This window comes from Crinia signifera, chromosome 19 (genome assembly GCF_055691185.1).
Source record: "Crinia signifera chromosome 19, ASM5569118v1, whole genome shotgun sequence".
Lineage (NCBI taxonomy): Eukaryota > Metazoa > Chordata > Amphibia > Anura > Myobatrachidae > Crinia > Crinia signifera.
Genome location: NC_139226.1, coordinates 116,817,951 through 116,837,861, shown reverse-complemented (window position 1 = coordinate 116,837,861; position 19,911 = coordinate 116,817,951). Strand labels below are relative to the sequence as shown.

The 19,911-nt window shown below is 44.0% G+C and overlaps 1 protein-coding gene across 1 annotated transcript in view; it reads left to right on the top strand.

Moving 5' to 3' along the window:
• The window catches only part of SIK2 (salt inducible kinase 2), a 172,293-nt gene that overhangs the window by 46,897 nt on the left and 105,485 nt on the right, over nt 1–19,911 (top strand). Inside the window, exon 2 of the mRNA XM_083163223.1 lies at nt 17,079–17,195. Coding sequence (XP_083019349.1) covers nt 17,079–17,195 — 117 coding nt within the window. The remainder of the gene's footprint in view (nt 1–17,078; nt 17,196–19,911) is intronic.

Below are 19,911 nucleotides of genomic sequence, written 5' to 3'. Positions count from 1 at the left end.
TGCAGCAGCCAATCAACGCCCAGCTGTCCTATTTCAAACACAGCTGATTGGCTGGTGCGTTATCTCCTCCCACTTTATCTCTTCGCCAGGCTTAATACATTTGCACCAAAGATCTCCTAATGGGGCCTATACACGGGACAATTTCAGGGCATTTTTTAAGTGATGTCACTAGATTGCTTAGAAAATGCCCCTACATCACTCCGTGTGTAGGGGCCATATCGATAGCCATGTGTGGCCCGTACATTGCTATCGCCCGGCGATTAATATCCAGCATGCTGGATAAATCTAGTTCCATTGCTGGTCATGGCCAATGTTCTCATTGGAGAACACTGACCCTGACAGATGGCTCAGCACAAATTGCTGATGTAGCACTGTATGCTGAGCGGGTCTTGCTGAGCGATCTACGGTGTTCAGATCGCTCAGCACAACATCTGAGGACCCTTAACTCTAACCGTCCCCTTCGGCAGCCTAACCATAAAGGCATACACACAACCCATGAGCAATAAACAATTCAATCTGTCACTGAATTGACCTTGAAATACAGAACACACTTTTTTTTTTTAAATAATAGGTCATACCGATTGGTCGATAACAGCCATATGGTTCAAAAAAACTCTATCCGTGTGTGGGCACCTTTAGTGTACCTTCCGTAACCCTAATACTCACCATCTGTATACGTTGCCATGGTGAAGGCCCTGATTCTGCCATCCTGACATTACATCCTCTTACTCATGGGTCAGTATTCAATGACTATAATCGCGATGTGCAGCGAATGCTGTTTAGGATTCGCTATACAGTCGCCGCTTTCCTGAGGGCTGGAGCCTTCACTGCCAGCCCTCGCTGACACACTATTCAATGCCGCAGGGGCTCGCTGCCCCTGACGGCGAATGTTAACCGCAGCAGGGAGCCGCGGGACAGCGGCAGGCAGGGAGATGGAATTCTCCCTGCCTGCCCCAGAACATGAATAAAAATAGCATGCCCCTTCACAGAATAAAATTCCTGATTTTTTTTTTTTTTACACCAAATAAAAAAAAAACAAAACATTATTTTAAAAGTTCACATTCCACTTCACCATGAAAAAATGGCGATTTGCTACACGGTGACACACGGCGAAAATCACTTAGAAAGCAATTCGCCATCTTCTCATTGAATACACTCACGGCGAATCACATTGAAAAACCCATTGAAAAACCACAGCGAATTGCGGAGACTATCAGACGGCGAATTGTCCGTCATTCACTGTTCGCAGACGGTGAAAAGTGCACGTTGAATAGGGTGATTCACTTTCTGATACAAAAAAATCACCTTCCAAAGTGAAAATAGCACAAATTCGCCATGAAACGTGGCGAATTTGCCTCATTGAATACTGCCCATGGTGTAGGTATTGATTCATACAGAAATTGTAAACTGCTGCTCCCCAGATTGCTTGTATGCTAATTTTAAAGATGTGAAATGACCATATATAGCAGCACTTCATGATAAAGTCCTGCTATATACGCAGTCATTTCATGTCTTTAAAATGACAAGAAACAAAAATTTTAATTGAGCATTACATACGGTATAGACGTCTTGTTCTGTCAAATTGCACCTTGCCATGCTATACCTCCCAGGATACATGGCGTTTTGTACCTTTTCAATACAGAGTTTTCAACTGCGCCATGCCTTGAAAATAAATTTGCAGCCATTAACAAAGCAGTATGTAGCCATTATAACATATTCCTCTAATCAGAATGTTCTATTTTATGTCCAATAGGCAGCGGGTAGAAGGAATAAATAGGCGCTTATTACAAAGCAGTGGGAATCATTAATGCACAACCTTGGTTTATAAATAACAGACATTGGATTGTTCATCACACCTCCATCTAGATACCCCTGCTGCGGCTGGCATTTCATGGAGAATGAGTCTGCTTGCCTGAGGAATGACTAATCCTCTATTTATTGAAAAGAAGCCTTTTTATTAACTCTCCAATTAATAAAAATAAATCTCCTCTAAGCCAAGACCCACCATGGATAGTCATTTAGTTTCTCCCTATACTTAATTCTCTTCTCTTTCCTCTCACCTCTACAGTATTTAGAGTATTCGTGATTAGATTGCTGTTTTTTTGTTTTTTTTTCAAGTTGAGAACTTTTTCCATTGACTTTGTAGGTTACGGTGCTAGAATGGGTTTTATCGAGGATCCGTATAATGCTTTTTCTTCAAACATCATCAGATAGTGGTTTTTCTTGTCAAACAAGGTGGTGTTCGCAGGGGCTGTCGGAGACGTCCAGACTTTTTTTTGTGTGCAGCGGTTGTGCAAATAATCTAGGGCGTGATTCACATGGGTTCGCTAAGCAGCATCAATTTTCCTACAAACATCCATACCGCAATGCATATGGATGTTTAGCACATGACCATACGGAGCATTTTCATGGGGACGCCCATAAATCGATGGGCGTTCTCATTCACCATCACCCTAATCGCCTCCATCCCCCCCCCCACCTGTGTAAACGCCCTGGCAACTGTGCAAGTCACCAAAGACGTCCGCATAGGGGCCCTACACATGCATATATTAGCATTTACACATGCGTAGAGCCAAAACACGGTCCCCGTTGCGAATGCGCCGGGAACCATTCGGACCTGAAAAAGGCACCTAGAGTTCATTCTAGCACCCTGCATCTTTCAAAACCCGTGCAGTTCTTCTTCCCTGCTTGGAGTGTCACTCTCTTTCTCTCTCTGATCTGGTTCTTCTAGCACAGGTCTGGTCTGCAAAGCTCTGCTGATCCAGACCACACTGTGCTAAATGCATAACAGCAGAGAGCGACACCCCAGGCAGGGAAGAGGAACTGCGCAGGTTTTTAAACATGCAGGGTGCTAGAATGAACACTATACTAGAGGCCTTCTTCCCCATCAGTGATTGGCCGCTGGGTCTGAAGATGCAGCATCTGATCGCTTTGTGTGCACATCCGGCTAAGGCGTTTTCACACAGATGGACCACAGCGGATACAGCACCTGGCGTCGGCACATCATGCCGCAGCCAAGGTGGCACTGCAATCGTTTGTGCAGACTGAGATCCGCCCATGACCGTACGGATCTCAAAACATCAAAGATCTACCATCATCTTTTGCCTACATCTCTGAATCTGGCTTGAAAATGTGAACGTGCTTGTGCAAATGGTGACTGACGTACTTAAGCAGCTATAAAATATATGGAAGTCTTAATAAAATTTACTATTGTCAGACTGTAAAGATGGATACAACTGTTTTATTGTGTGGCTTACATCCAATTTAACCAGAAATAGATTTACAGTATGTGTGTAATTTGGAAGTTTTGCTTATACTATATATACTGTACCTGCTAAGTATATAGCACTATCCTGCATGGTGGCACGTATATGGGCCCTCATTCTGGTTAACTCCCAAAGGCAAATTCCTTCTCAAATAGGGGGGGGGGGGGTGCAGATGTAACATGTGCAGAGAGAGTTAGATTTGGGTGAGTTATTTTGTTTCTGTGCAGGGAAAATACTGGCTGCTTTATTTTTGCACTACAATAGATCTCAATTTGAAGTAAAACCCCACCCAAATCTAACTCTCTAACCCTAAGTTACCTCTACCCCACCTGCAGTGCACATGGTTTTGTCCATTTGAGAAGGAATTTGTCTTTGCAAGCACATCCACAGTCCAAGTATTCATGCTCCATATCCTGGGCTGCGTTGTTGGTGTATGGTGTAGAAATCATTAGCTTTATAAAGATGATACTTTTTTGTCATTTCAAAATTCCATATTTATTTCACATATGCAAAACCTCTGATCACGAGAACATGTGCGTGTGTACTGCTGATCTGGTTTTCTAGAACCTTTTCACCAGGGGATACTCTTGTTTTGTGTACTCTGTATATGCTCTACAAGGGGAAAAGTGTCGTTCTGTGAATTGTCCAGGTTTATGAGCAACACTGGCGCCAATGAAGAACAAGCTCAGAGGAAATGTTTTGCTGTTGAGCAACCTGAGCACAATATTTTAGTGTCCCAAGCATTATATGAACCGAAGGATGCCAGGTATTGTATGTATAGAACACAAAGCAGCATATACACATGGAAAACTAACACAATATTGGGGTGATTCAGGTTGGTCGCAAAAGCAAATCCTATTTTAATGGACAAATCCATGTGTACTGCTGGTGGGGCAGATGTAACGTGCAGAGAGAGAGTTACATTTGGGTGGGTTATTTTGTAGGGTAAATACTGGTTGCTTTATTTTTACACTGCGATTTAGATTTTAGTTTGAACACAACCCACTCAAATCTAACTCCCTATGCACATGTTACATCTGCCCCACCTGCAGTGCACATGGTTTTCCATTACAGAGAGATTTTGGTTTTGTGAGCCATTCCGGAATTAGGCTCTATATGTACAATCTCCATTAAATAATATCCGTATAAAGAGTAGGTAGCGTCTGAAGTTGCAAACAAATTGGTACAAACCCATGTACAATTTGTATCCTATTCACCTACAGGTGTAAATGTATCGCAGGAAAATGGCTACTGACCTTATAAATTCCCCTCTGTTCTGTATCAAAGCATAACTTAATGGAACTCTGCACTGTTTTCCAATATCCTACTTACTGGCTGCTTAAACCCCCCCCCCCCCCCTTATGCATAATAGAAAACCATCGCTTTGGTGGTGGGTCCTCACATTACATTGACACCAACAAAAACTGTACACAACCATGTTTTAAATCCATTCATCAACAATCCAGGAATGTGAATTATAACAAAATCAGAAAACCTCTTCCTTAACTGCTAATACATCTGAAATACCATTGACATTTTTCGCATTAAAACCTAAATATAATCTAATTGTTTATGGAGCATATCTGTCACACGCTTGAGTTCTCGGTATTCTAAAACAAAAGATTAAATATAATCATTTTGCATTATAATAGACTTTTAAATAACGATTGCTCAGTCAGTTTATTCTGCAAGAAATGTCTAACTTAATAAATGTATTTCTGACGTTTCATTTTCTGCCACCGATATAGCTCTTGTCTCCGTAACTGTTAATAAATCTTTGTTGGCTATTTTTTTATGAAGGGACAAGAATACGTTGTCCACTACATTGACAATCTGCCAACGATGATGCAATGTTTGTTCCCACTTTAGGCTTTAACCTACGAAGGTCAAAGGAAGTAATCATTTCCCAGCAACCACTTGTTGGCATTTTACAACTGTGTTGCTCAGAATTGAGTATAGTTTTTATTTTTTTTACAGTGTAGGCTTAAGTGCCTTTTTTTGTGTTCATGGCTTTTTTGGAACTGCAAGTCGTACTACTATAGGCTCTACCTCTGTTTAACCTGTTTCCTTAAAAAAAAAAAAACACTAGTTTTATTTAACTCTTCATTGTAAATAGTCTATTAAATTCCCATAAACTAGATTTTTTTTTTAGGTGTGCTTCAAAAACAACAGCGCTTTTTGTGTTGCACTGTTTTTTAAATAAAGTTATACTTGTACACATTGGGAAGTAGCTGGACATACTGTAGAAACAACCATTTGCATAGTTAAGAATCACCTCTTATATAGGCAATCAGGGATGAGATTCAAGCATGGTGTAGTGGTTAGCATTACTGCCTCACAGCACTGAGGTTCTATTCCCACCATGGTCCTAACTGGCATTTGTATATTCTCCCCATGCTTTGGTTTCTTGCAGGTACACCGATTTTCCTCCCAGACTCCAAAGATATAGTTGGTACAGTAGGTTAATTGGCTCCCAACACAAATTATCCCTAGTACATTTGTGTATGTGTGTCTTTGTGGTAGAAATATAGATTGCAAGCTTCACTGGGCCAGAGATTAATTCGATTGGCTGAATATTCTTTGTAAAGCGAGGCAGAATATTGAAATAATTGAATCAATTACATTTTTTGCAGTAATTTTCCCATTCACTGTATGATTCTAACATTTTCCCCGTGGAATGAGAGTTCTAATCCAGAAGAACATTCTTGGGTGAACAACTGTTGTCCATGGTCCTCTTTCAGTCAACAAGTGTTATTCTGAATATCCCAATAAGACTATCTATCGAAAGGAGCCACCGTTGAGATTTACAAAACCCATTTCTTTTTTTTTTTATCTTAAATATTTTTATTAGGTACATTTTACATTAGAACACATGCAGAACATTGTAAATACATAAAGGCATTAATACATGGGAGATCAGTTCTGCATTTAACATAAAGCACATACCTCATTTGTGAGTTTTAAAGTGAAGTAAAATAAACGTTAAAAAGGAAGGAAGAATGAAAAATAAAAAAAAGAAGGGATAGAAGAACATTCTAAAGGGACATAGGGTGGGTGTGATGCCAGGTATAGCCTCAAACAAATGGAAAACGTCATCAACGTCTCACATAGTCAAAAACTAATAAGAGTGTTTGGAAATCTCAAAGTTTGCAAAGTCTTAAACAGGTCAAGAGGGGTAATATGTAATATGTATTATTTATTAGCAGTTTCTTATATAGCGCATACATATTACGCAGCGCTTTACAGAGAATATTTGAATATTCACATCAGTCCCTGCCCCAGTGGAGCTTACAATTTATATTCCCTACCACATGTACACGCACACAGACATACTAGGGTAATTTTGTTAGGAGCCAATTAGCCTAACAGTATATTTTTGGATTGTGGGAGGAAACCGGAGTACCCGGAGGAAACCCACGCAAGTACGGTGAGAATATACAAACTCTGCACAGTTAGAGCCATGGTGGGAATCAAACCCATGACCTCAGCGCTGTGAGGTAGTAATGCTAACCACTACACCATCCGTACTGCCCACTAAAGGTCCATACACACTGGGCGACTATGCCCAGCGTGTATTGACTGCGATGATGAAATCATCGCTGCGGGGAAAGCCGCTCAGTGCATACACACTGAACGGCTTTCCCTCTGCCCGGCGCCGACGAGGGGGGAGGACGGCATTGTGTAGCACAGCGCTATGCAAAGCCGTCCAGAAAGCCGCTCATCTGCTGCTATAACCAGCAGATGAACTGCTTTCCCGAGGATGTTGCGGGAGCGCGCAGCAGCGCTCACCGCTCATCAGCGGGCCATACACACTGGGCGGCTTTGAGCTGAAACTCGCTCAAACCTCCTGTTTTGAGCGACTTTCAGCTCAAAGTCGCCCAGTGTGTATGGGCCTTTAATGGTACTCATAGTACTTAGACCAGTGGTAGCCAACCCTAGCCCTCGAGAGCTACCAACAGTTCACATTTTCCAGACAACCTAGCTGCTGCACAGATACACTCATTAATCACTGACACATTTAAAAAGATACACAGATGGAGCTAATTAGCTCACTTGTGATTCTGTGAGGAGACCTGCAAAACATGCACTGTTGGTAGCTCTCGAGGACTAGGGTTGGCTACCCCAGAGTTAGACCAAGGTAACCATTTAGTCAGGAGGGAGTTTGGATTCATAGAATATTTAAATTCTATAGTTTCCATTTCGTACCTGCGTTTCATAGCGGCAGTAATCTTGGATAAATGAGGAGGGTCAAGTATTTTCCAGTATTGAGCGATAGCAGCTCCAGTTGCTATGAGAACATGTCCAGTAAACCCCGGGTGGGGAAGTGGTGTAAGAATACCAATTCAGGGGACAGTGAAACAGAGACCCTGGTAATATTTTTGATCATATCCAAGACATCTGTCCATAGTTGTTGAATGATAGGACAGGACCAAGATATATGGACTAGTGATCCCACTGACCCACATCTTCTCCAGCAATGTTTTGGAAGACTCAGGCCAAATCTTGTGGAGTCTGTCAGGTGTGTGGTAAAGCCCGTGTATCAATTTAAACGTCATTTCCGAGTGGTTTATGCATCTGACCATTCTGAATGCTTTAAGAAAGACCGTGTTCCATTCTAAGAATTCCGTATCAGTTCTCATGTGACATGGAGCAAGTTATACCAATGTGTTCCTCTAAGTTCTGTTACACGTTCTTGTTTGCCAACACTACACAGCAAGTGTATGTAAAGATTTAGTTATTAAGGTCATTAGGAGTATAGCAGTGTCATCATGTGAGCCTACCAAAACCAACATCAAGGAGCCAGAGCAAGTCTTAACAAAGCCCTGTTGTTTGTTTTATTATTTATCAACCCTCATTATTTAACCACAAGGCCGTCCCTGCTTTTGGCTGTCTGCTCGTCTAGTTTTGGAAGCTGCAGAAGGGAGAGCATGAATGAGCTGGAATATGATGATTATTGCAAGGCCGGCTTCGCTCCAGACTAGGATTTCAAACCATTGGGACGCATCCTAACTGTGATCACTCTGCCAGGACTTTTATGTACTGGAGCAAACAGGCTTCATTTCTGCAACAACATATGACATATATTGAGGCAACATGCAGTCGATTACTGGCATGAGCTCCCTGCATTCGGGAAACCATCTGAATTGGTGTCATAGACACTGTACTGTACTTCAGTTCTCATAAATGTTATTGCTATTATATAGCTGTTGTGTAAGACTAGAAGCAGCTACTCGGTTGATTTATTGTGCCTGTCATTTATCGGAAGTAGTCCTGACAATTTTTATTTTATGTGCACCTACTATGCTGTGAATCAGGGCTGCCTACCCTCCTGGAATGGCCGAGGGGGGTCACGGAAATCAAGGGTTACCCCCTTTCCCGGCCCCCTGGAAACGGGGGAAACCCTCCCGCAGAGCTGTCTGTCTCCCGCAAACCATCCCTCCGGTCAAATCACGTGAATAACATCATTTTAGCCACGCCCCCATAGTGCAATGCCTGAAATACTAGCATTGCACGGGGGGGCTATAATGATGCGATCAATCTCTCCACCCCATTGCTCCACCCATGCACCGCACCTTTTTGCCCCCAGCGATGGCCCTGCCCCACTGAGCTGGCTGCCAGAAAGTCGGCAAGTATGCTGTGAATGCAGGGCGGTCTGCATAATGGGGCATACGCACGGGGCGACTAAAGCCTAGATAGATCGCTTGGAAATTAAGCACGGATCTCCATGTGCATGGCCGACAGCAATGCGCAGTACCACGTGCTGCTGTCGCCTGACTAGATTAATACTGCATGCAGTATGAAGCCCCATACACGTTACCCCGGCAGCTACCAAAATAGTTAACCATGTTGGTCATGGGCAGCCATTATTGACGGTACACACTGAATGGTATCAGATATAGATATCCATTATTGTTAACGACGCGCGGGAGCGTGCACTGTTAACTATTTTAAGCATCCACACTAGATGATATTGTGAACTATATTGCTCAGAATCCCATTTCTGTTTCAATACCGCCTAGTGTGAATGGGGCTTAAGTCAAGTCATTGCAAGTGTTCAGTGTTATCTCTCCAGAGAACACTGGCCAAGACCGATCGCACTGCACACTCCGCTGGTGCATCGCTGTGTACTGATCAACACTGAATCGCTCAGCATGGAGGCTCACTTGTTCCTTGTGTAAGAGGCATAAACCACCTTACTTATACACACGCATACGTATGTCACCTTGGGCCTTATTCTGATCGGTGCAGCCGGATCCGAATATGCGGCCAGGACCGTGCGTGCGAAACCCCGCCTTCCGTACGGATCGCCAACTCCGTCCGTACGCGGTAAGAAGCTGGCCGAACGGACCGCACGTGTATTTTTCACGGAATACGCCTCCTCCATCTCAGGGAACTTCCCCCATCATTCGATGGGAACGCCCATGAAACGCGGGGCATATGCATATGGTAATGAGCCCAAATAGCCCTTCACGCCCCTCTCCACCCCCTGTTCGGAGTGTTCACATTTCATGCGGGATTTGGCCGTACGCCCCGCTTGCACATGCGCAGACACAAAACATCGGCGGCACGAACGCACGCGGATATTACCGCACCAACCAGAATAAGGGCCCTTGAGACAATTTGCTATTGGTGTTGACTTAAGCCCCATACACACTAGACGACATGCCAATATTTGCCGATGACTGCTCAATGGTGAGCGGTGGTGGGGGAGGGGGGGAGTAATGAGAGCATGGCCATCTTTAATGAGTAACTCCCTTGTCCGGACATGCTGGACGAGGGACGGGGGTCGTTAATGACAAGCTCATCATTAACGACATCAAGCGTACACACTGGAAGATGAAGTCAAATCTATCTTTCAGAATGGGCTTTATGAAAGCTATATCTTCTAGTGTACATGGGGCGTTCTAGACCACACGGAAAGATGGATTGGTGGCAAAGAGAGATTTAGACTAGGTTTCTATTCCTCTGTACGGAGTAATCAGTAAAAGACAGACCTTGTTTGCAGAACTGAAATCCAGATGTCACTTCAGCTGTAGCTGAAATAGACAGGGATGCCAAGACAGATGGATAGCTGCTTGGGTACTTGTCAGGATAGTAAAGAATTGAACGTAATATAGTTGTGTATACGATATTGATGTGCCAAGCGCAAGATAAATGTATCTTTTGCTTACTGGCACTAGTATTATATAGCTTTGAGAAAAAGATCTGATACAGAAATACACAATAAAACCATAAAAATAATGGGGTTTTCCATTTATTTTGAGGGTTTAAAGGATAAATAAAATTAATAACAATACCCAGAATTGGGGGGGGGGGGGGGGTGTAATCGGCTGAGGACCAGGGAATGTGAGTGCATGGCAATGAATGCATCTTTTAACAGGAAGATGTTAAGTGGGCGCTTACCAATGTAGGAGCGGTGGACACATCTGTGGTGGGTGGTCAGGCTCCATTGTGGCAAGTGTACAAAATGTGCAAATTTTTTTTATCAGTTTTTCAGCAGTGAAGTCTTGACAAATTATTTTTAAACGTCGTCCTTATTTATTTATTTATTTGTACAAAAGTTTGATCCAAAACAACAATTTCTCTTTTAATCTAAATAATGGCCACATCCTGTGCTAGTGTAGACAATGTTTGGCATACCCGCCAACATGACCCATTCCATTAGGTACAAAATGCTCTGCTCCTGGGCTTCCCTTTTACTGTATGATATCCATCACCTGTGTTGAAACACCTTACTTATCAATAAACTAGTTCAACACAGGTGACAGCAATCATACAGTTAAGGTGCGTACACACACGGGGGGTGATTTTGTACAATATCGCGGGAAATATGGTGGCTAAGCGACCATATTGCCCACGATGGGAGTGTGCACCGGCGATATATCGCCGGGTGCGCGCTCCCGTTTTTGCCCCTGTGGTGATCGCTGGTCGCAGGAACATGCTCCTGCGACCAGCTGATTACCACTGCCGGGCTCCCCCCGGCAGTTTCTTTTTCATCAGCGACCATCTCTGGTCGCTGATGAAAAGGAGAAATTGAGCAATATATTGCTCAGCCATATATTGCTCAGCCATATATGGCTGAGCAATATAGCTCCCCCGTGTGTACGGGGCTTAAGAGGGAAGTCCAGGAGTAGAGCATTTTGCACCTAATGGAATGGGTCATGTTGGAAGGTATATGACTGCCAATTGCATGTGGCCCTTAACTAATAACCAATCACAGGAGGCCCATAACCATTTTATAAGTAATACTATTGACAAAATTGATTGTTTTGGGCCCATCTGTATTCATGGCTGTTACATATAAGCACATTTGACAAGCCAGTCTATATTTAGGAAGCATTGAACAGCAAGGCTGATAACTGCATGATGTTGGATATGTTCACGCAATCTTTGCCTCAGTCACATTTCACACAGCGAAGGAGCGTTGGGTGTACATGAAAGAGTAGTATGAGCTGTGCCAGCATACAAGCTGTTTAACCAATTGCTGTTGGCAGATATAATTCCAGTGGATTGTAGAATGGCAAATATATTTTTCATTACTGTTTTTTTTGTAGAGGAATATATACGTTAAGTACTACACCTAAAAATGCATTAACCAAGTCAAGCCTATATGCAGATCAATTTTCTGCAGGGAGGTTCAACAAATGTATTCCCCCATTTTTCTTACCTGGGCAACTATAGAAAGATCTGGGGCACCACTGGTGTTTGGTGTATATGCTGATTTTGAATTTACCAAGGTTGATCTCGTGGTACCCCACAATGATTTAATTCAGGAACTAAAATCCCTTGGATTAGATTTGGATAGTGTAAGCATTGATAAATAAAGGGTTGGTAATTTTGTTGAATGCAGTAATGGGCAATTTACCTAGGACCCAGACCTCCCAACATGACCCTCTCCAGGAGGAACACAATGCTCTGTTCCTCGACTTCCCTCTTAATTATTGATTGCCATCACCTGTAGTGAAACACCTATTATTGTCCTCACCTGTTCAAAACCGTTGAGGACAATAATAAATTAAGAGGGAAGTCCAGGAACAGAGCATTGTGTCCCTTTTGGAATGGGTCATGTTGGGAGGTATGGGTGACCAGAGTCTGCTCCAGATCCTTCCCTTTTTTTATTTGTTTTACCTTGTAACGGTCCCTTTAAATGCTTACAAATATATCATCACAGATAGATGGCTGTCATTCTGTCATTTATTAATGTCAAATGAAGGGCCTAATTCAAATTGCTCACTAGGCTGCTTATATTTGGGCAGCACCGTGGAGTATTGATAAGATTTCTGCCTGACAGCACTGTGGTCTTGAGTTACGTTCCCTACCATGGCCTACTTTTGTGTTCCATCAGTATGTTTTCCATGTGCCTTTGTGGATTTCCTCCCATAAGCCCAAATGATTCTGCCTGATTGATTTGGATTCTGAAAAAATTACCCCTCATTGGTAGGTGTGTGTGTGTGTGTGTGTGTGTACTTGGGGTAAGGAATATTGGGGCAGATGTATTAAAGGCCCCCATACATTAGTCCGACTTGTCCTAGGGACAAGTCGGACCTGATTTCACCCTGCAGCTCCCCGGGAGGGGGACACACGATTAGGCACGTGATGTGCCAAGGTTTGCATATGATAAATCGCATGGATTTATCATATGCAGTCCCCGGGGAGCTGCAGGAGGAGGGAGCAATGCGGGGGGACATCAGCGGGCGGGGGATGCCGGCTAATAGAGAGCCGAGCAGGGGGAGGCTGCATAGGGAGCCGGGCAGGAGGAGGCTGTTGTGGTGGGGTGACAGCGGGAGCAGGGCGCCGGGCAGGGAGGATGACGCTGGCTGCCGGGCAGCGGTGGGAGCCGGCCCGGGAGGAACAGATAACTTGAAAAAAAAAAAAAAAAGCCCATACAGATGACTAGCAAGCCATTGATTGGCTGAGACCTCTCTCAGCCAATCGCTGATTGGCTGAGGTCTCAGCCAATCAATGGCTTGCTAGTCATCTGTATGGGCTTTTTTTCCCCTCCAAGTTACCTATTCCTCCCTGCTCTCGCCGCTACCCTGCAGCCAGCGTCATCCTCCCTGCCCGGCGCCCTGCTCCCGCTGTCACCCCACCACAACAGCTTCAAGTGCCTCCTGCCCGGCTCCCTGCTCCCGCTGTCACCCCACCACAACAGCTTCAAGTGCCTCCTGCCCGGCTCCCTATGCAGCCTCCCCCTGCTCGGCTCTCTATAGCCGGCATCCCCCGCCCGCTGTCATCCCCCGCACGGCTCCGGGGCTGGGCTGCACATAAGATTTAGCAAATCTTATGTGCAGCCCGACCCCGATCCGATGCGCACGGGACCACGTATCGGATTGGAGGGGGTGTCTGCAAGTGCGATTTGAGCCGATTTCACGGCCCGATTCATCCAATTCGGGTGAAATCGTGCCCAAATCGCATAGTGTATGGGGGCCTTAAGACTTAACAAGAGAGAAATGCAAGGGTGATAAGGAGAGATAAACGTCCAGCCAATCAGCTTCTTACTGACTTTTATCAAACACAGGCTGTAACATGGCAGTTAGCAGGTGATTGGCCGGACGTTTATCTCTCCTTATCACCCTTGGATTTATCTCTTGTTAAAGCTTAATACATCTGCCCCATTGATTGTAAGCTCCACTGGGGAGGGGACTGACATGGATGACTCATACCGCTTTCAGATCGCAATCCCGGCTCTGGCACTTTCAGACTAAACCTAGGGTTCCCCTACTGTACCGAGAGTGACCCAGATTTAACCCTTCTTATAACCGGAGTCGATTTGCCGAGTTGGTCAACCCAGGTTATTAGGTGTGGTGCTTTCACATCGCACCTCGGCACAGGGCGAACTGGCAGCAATCCGAAATTTACCTGGGTTATTTTTGAAGAACAGAAAGGGGTATTAATATTCTCTGAAACCCATTCTTAACTACATCAGTGGTTCTTAAACTCGGTCCTCACACAGTTCATGTTTTCCATGTCACCCGACAGGTGCACTCTTTACTGATTGACACATTTTAAAAGATCCACAGGTGGAGCTAATTATGTCACTTGAATCTGCGAGGAGACCTGCAAAACATGCACTGCGTGGGGTCCTGAGGACCGACTTTGCCTGACCTGCGATTGAGCCATTCCTAACCTTTCTTATAATGTTCTATCTGTTTATACAAATGTCTGCATGGCCATCCAATAGCATGAAACAGCAAATGTTCTGTATTACTATCAGCGCAGTTATTTATTGCAATTAGTCAGAGCTTCCTGATAGATGAAATATGGCTTCATGTCACTAACGGGTTAAGCTTAAACTGAGTAGGGATCCAGAATAAAGTGTCCCGGGGGAGTCCTGTGGGGTGCAGCAGGAGTAATCAGCCTCTGTCGCAATCCCGCTGCTCCCCTGCCAGCTGTCACCACTTCCCAGAGGAGATGAATATAATTCTGAGAAATGACTTGAATCATGAAATGTCAGCAGCTTTATTCATTGTGTATGTGTGCAGCAGCTCAGGCTCGCTCGCTGCTGGGGGAGTTCACCGCACTCGCATGCAGCTAGAGGAGGATGCTTGCTCTTCCATACAGATAAAGGATATACTGTAGCACAGATCCGCATACAGCTGAGACTGATGACCCCGTATACTTGTCTCGCCGTAATAAAATATTACTAACAACAAGTCAACAACCTACTTTTTTTTTTTTATAGGCACATTAGCATCATAGGAATTTGAAGACCCTACGTGTCTTGATTGAGATCCTATATGGTGTGCTTCTGTGCATAAGATAGAAATGCCAGGAGGAGGATGATGGATATTACTGAGCTCCACTTTTTGTTTTAATCGATAGGTAAAAATTTGAGTTCAGCTTGACTTGTATGATCGGTAATTGTCATCCAGAAAAGGCTACAGCGCCAGCCCCCCCCCATGTAAACCTCTGGCATCCGCTGTGCTTTTAGGTAGCTGCCGGGGATGTTAACCCTTTGAATGTCCACATCTCTGTGAGATATGTTCAAAACATCCGCTAAAAATGCCGGCGTCGCTCGCATTTGTTATATAAATTCAAATAAAAAAATGTTGTGTTAAAAAAAATATATATTTACTACGTAAGGTAAATATTATGATAAATTAAAATGTTTGCTTGCCAATTTTCACACCTATTTTGACAAATTCGCTTGGCACTCAAAGGGTTAATAACCCTGTAGCACCAAACCAAATAGTTGGTTGTTGTATATTCAGTATTGTTTGGTAGACCTCATCGACCGTTTCTGGTAAAGACTGGTATTTTGGGCATTTAGTAGGCCTCAATGATGATCTGATAACTACATGTGATTGACTCCATTATGTAGAACATAGATTAGCCCCTGCATGTTTGGAGGCTATGATGATTATTGTCTCGGCAAACCCTGGAGCACATTACCCGTTCAATAGGCTGACCGTGTCAAGGTCAAAAGTCAATAGGTGGACCACTATTGGTCGACGGGCAATATTTCGACAAATGAAAAAGTACAAAAGGTCCAGATGTGAACGAGCGGCAGTAAAAGGCTGACGTTAGTTTTTCATGATTTTTTTTTTTTTTTAAACCGACTTGTTCTTGCTTCACGATCCAAGTGGGCCTAAAGGGAGAATATAGCAGTGTACTTAGCGCAGTGAGATTATTTCAATATGTTTTAAAACCTAAAAATGTAGAATTGTATCTGCAATGGAGAATAAGGGAAATAGTATTGTGTCAGTGGTCGATACAGAGAAGAAGGGAAATATCCAGGGACAAATACTTAAACCTGAAATCAGAGACTGCTGGGAAATGTGTAGGTGACCAATTCAGTATAATGATCTGATCAGTTTGGGTATTTTATTTTTTATTTTTTTTTGGGCGGGGGGGGGGGGGGGGGCGGGCTTGGCTTGCAAACCCTAATTCTAAACTTAAAAATAGGTGTTACCCTGGAAAAAAAGTTCCACACCTGAAAAATAGAGAAAAAGCAGGTGCACACTATGACTGCTGGTGCACAGTTTTATAGTTCTTCTGATAGGCAGTATTTCGTGTATGAATCTGCATTTTCTCTTTTTTCACTCTGTTATTTTAATGTTGCATTTATTTATTTTTTCAATAATATTTTATTCCCCCTGTGTGATGGTAAATAGTTTAATGGTTTACCATCACTGAGCTTATAGTGTTACTGTAATAACATCATGCAAAGATCAATGATGTACTGTATCCCAAAGCAACCAATCACATTCCCGCTTTATGCAATTTGGTATTTTTAGCTGTCTGGTTGCTATGGGTTACAGATGGTGTTCCACTTGCTTCATTATTTCTAAAGTAGTCCTTTTTTTGTTGTAAATGGTTGTAAAGTAATACAAGAAAGGGTACTTGTGTAGTTTCACGGTGCCCGATATATAGCGGATGCGATATCGGCCGATATATCCACTATCCACTACGCATGGAGTTGATTTTATATAGTGCGCCGAGCCCGAAGCGTGGCGAGCGGACGCGGATTATTGCGCTCGCCACACTATATAAAATCAACTCCATTCGTAGTGGATAGTGGGGTTATGAACATCCGATATATCGGGCGCCGTGAAACTACACAAGTACCCAAGAAAGCGTCCCTAGTCACAATATGGCTCCCTTTAGTTGCCATTTTATGTGTATATGTAACATAGCCAAAGTAAAGAGTGTTTCTGGAAATCCTGGGCACGTGGCAACTGTTTTCTGAATGAGAAACAAATGTCTCCCTTGAGGGTGTCTCTTACGGAACTGTTTTGTGATTGGTTAAAATATGAATCTAGAACCTGAATTTGTTCAACTGGCTAACACTCTATTATACTCCTTCCGCAGGTAGCAATAAAGATTATAGACAAGTCTCAGCTGGATGCTGTGAATTTGGAGAAAATCTACAGAGAAGTTCAAATAATGAAGATGCTGGATCATCCCCATATTATCAAACTTTACCAGGTAACCTTCTCACACTAAATTGCACTATTTTATAAAGTACAAAAAAAGAAATAACTGCCATATCTTTAAACTGTTATTTTAAAGCATATTTCTATTCTTAATTAATGTAGGCTTTGAAGTATATGTGGTTGTCTATCACCGAGGTAGTCCACCTCATGGTAGCTTATACTATTACTTCACACAATCCCAGTCAAATGTGACAGGAGGAGTATTTTGGGCCTAGGGGTGCCATGGACAAATTCTGATACTCTAGAGTGCCGTGAGTCAAAAAAGATTGTTAACCCCTGATCTAGGGGTTCTTTTACAGATAGTAATAGACCCTCCCTCCATTCTGGTGCTATATAACTTGGGCACTAGCAGGACAGAACTGGCAGTATGCTTCTTCCAATTCAGACATCCAGCCTTTTAACACCATAGGCCGCTGCCCATGACCTCATCTGCACCAGGAGTCGAGCAGGTACAGGGTTCTATGCCTCCTGATTGGTGGATATTGGATCTGAGTCAGATCTGGTTGGAGGTGCTATAGAAGCAGCAATGATGCACTGATATGGTAATGTAGCATTTTGCATTTGATGCAAGTAGACTGCTCCGAGATGCATCAGTGATCCTTGCAGCCATGTGGTAACATAAGCAGGCCTCAGTTCCTACAAGAGGCCACAAAATCTCTTGTCTTCTGATGGAGATCCTGGCCTCGTCACTCTACCAAAATGTGTTGGAAAACGGTGGCTGTCAATCACTAACAGCCTGCAGCCAATCCACTAACAACATGGCAGACCTGTACTTTACAGGTCCCGCACATGTGCACTATGTGCTGCATCTCCAACCAGATATCAACCAGACCTCCTGCCTGTGTTGCAGTCTGCACGAGAAGCGTTTACTGGTTACTGTATCCGGCTAAAAAAGCTTTCACGGCCCCTCTTAGTTATTAATTCATCCTCTCTAAGCCTTATAAGCAGAAAATGCATCCAAATATGGAAGCATAGCAATTCTTTGCGGGCATGCTCAGTACGAAGAAGAGAAGACTCTTTCCTCCAACACTACATCAGTCCCGCAGTCGTAATGAGAGTGAACAGGCTGGTGTAAAGGAATGTGCACGAACGTCTGCTAGATAATCCATTGTAACAAACTCTCGGTGCTTTGTTTAAATAAATTACACTTTTACACATCTGTGATATATAGAATAACATATCCCCAAGGTAGATCAAGAACTTTATATGGTCACAACCGTTTCATAACGTCTATTCTAATAGTTTGCTGTCCAGACACGCATTGCGTCACATACCGTTCTACCAGCATAGATAATATTTATACCATCTGGGACCCAGAGGTAACATGAGGACAAGGCTGTAGGACATGTTGGATGTATGAGTCAGCATATATCATACAAGACAGTTCACCCATGGAGTTTAAATAAGCGTTTCATATCCAAACATAGGAATTAAAAAGTCAACGATAGGCCGCATTAAGTTCTGTCATTACTGTGCTGCACATCCTGCTCTGTAGCTGGTAATACTTTGCAGGCTATTGTTTATACTTTTAGGTACTTGTGAGTTATCCGGGCTGCCGATTTTGTCCTTAAGTTTAGTTAACTTAAGGACACCCGACCGACGCGATGCCCGCGATTTAGCCCAAATCGGGGGCATCACGTCGGTCGTGGCCGTTATAAGGGGCCGCGACGCGATGCCCGCGATTTCCCATAGACAGTAATGTTAAAAGACACGATGGACCCGATTTCCCATAGACAGTAATGTTAAAAGACGCGATGGACCCGATTTCCCATAGACAGCAATGTTAAAATAAAATGACAATGTGAAATTGGCCAATATGGCCATTTCACATTGGATATGTTTTAAAAAAAAATGTTTCATGGCCCCCCACCACCGTTAACGCCACCCCGCTATTGACGCCAACCCGAAGCGTGGCGAGCGCAGCAAGCCCGCGAGGGGAGGCGGTACGCGTCCTCCGACCTTTTCATACCCCTACTATCCACTAGGGCGTGGAGTGAGAATAGAATAGTGTGGCGAGCGCAGCGAGCCACCGAGCCCGAAGCGTGGCGAGCGCACGCGGATACCTTCACAGGTATCCGCGTGCCCTTGCGGGCTTCACAGGTGTCTGCGTCCCCTCGCGGGGCTCGCTGCGCTCGCCACGCTTCGGGCTCGGTGGCTCGCTACGCTCGCCACACTATTCTATTCTCACTCCACGCCCTAGTGGATAGTAGGGGTATGAAAAGGTCGGAGGACGCGTACCGCCGCCGCTCGCCACGCTTCGGGTTGGCGTCAATAGCGGGGTGGCGTTAACGGTGGTGGGGGGCCATGAAACATTTTTTTTTAAAACATATCCAATGTGAAATGCCCATATTGGCCAATTTCACATTGTCATTTTATTTTAACATTGTTGTCTATGGGAAATCGGGTCCATCGCGTCTTTTAACATTACTGTCTATGGGAAATCGGGTCCATCGCGTCTTTTAACATTACTGTCTATGGGAAATCGGGTCGGAAATCGTGTCCATCGTGTCTTTTAACATTACTGTCTATGGGAAATCGCGGGCATCGCGTCGCGGCTCCTTATAACGGCCACGACCGACGCGATGCCCACGATTTCGGGCGCGATGAAAAAATCGGCAGCCCGGATAACTCACAAGTACCTACTTTTATATATACTGTATAATAGGTGTATGTGCGTATCCTTATCTTTAGGAGCAGATGAGGGTGGG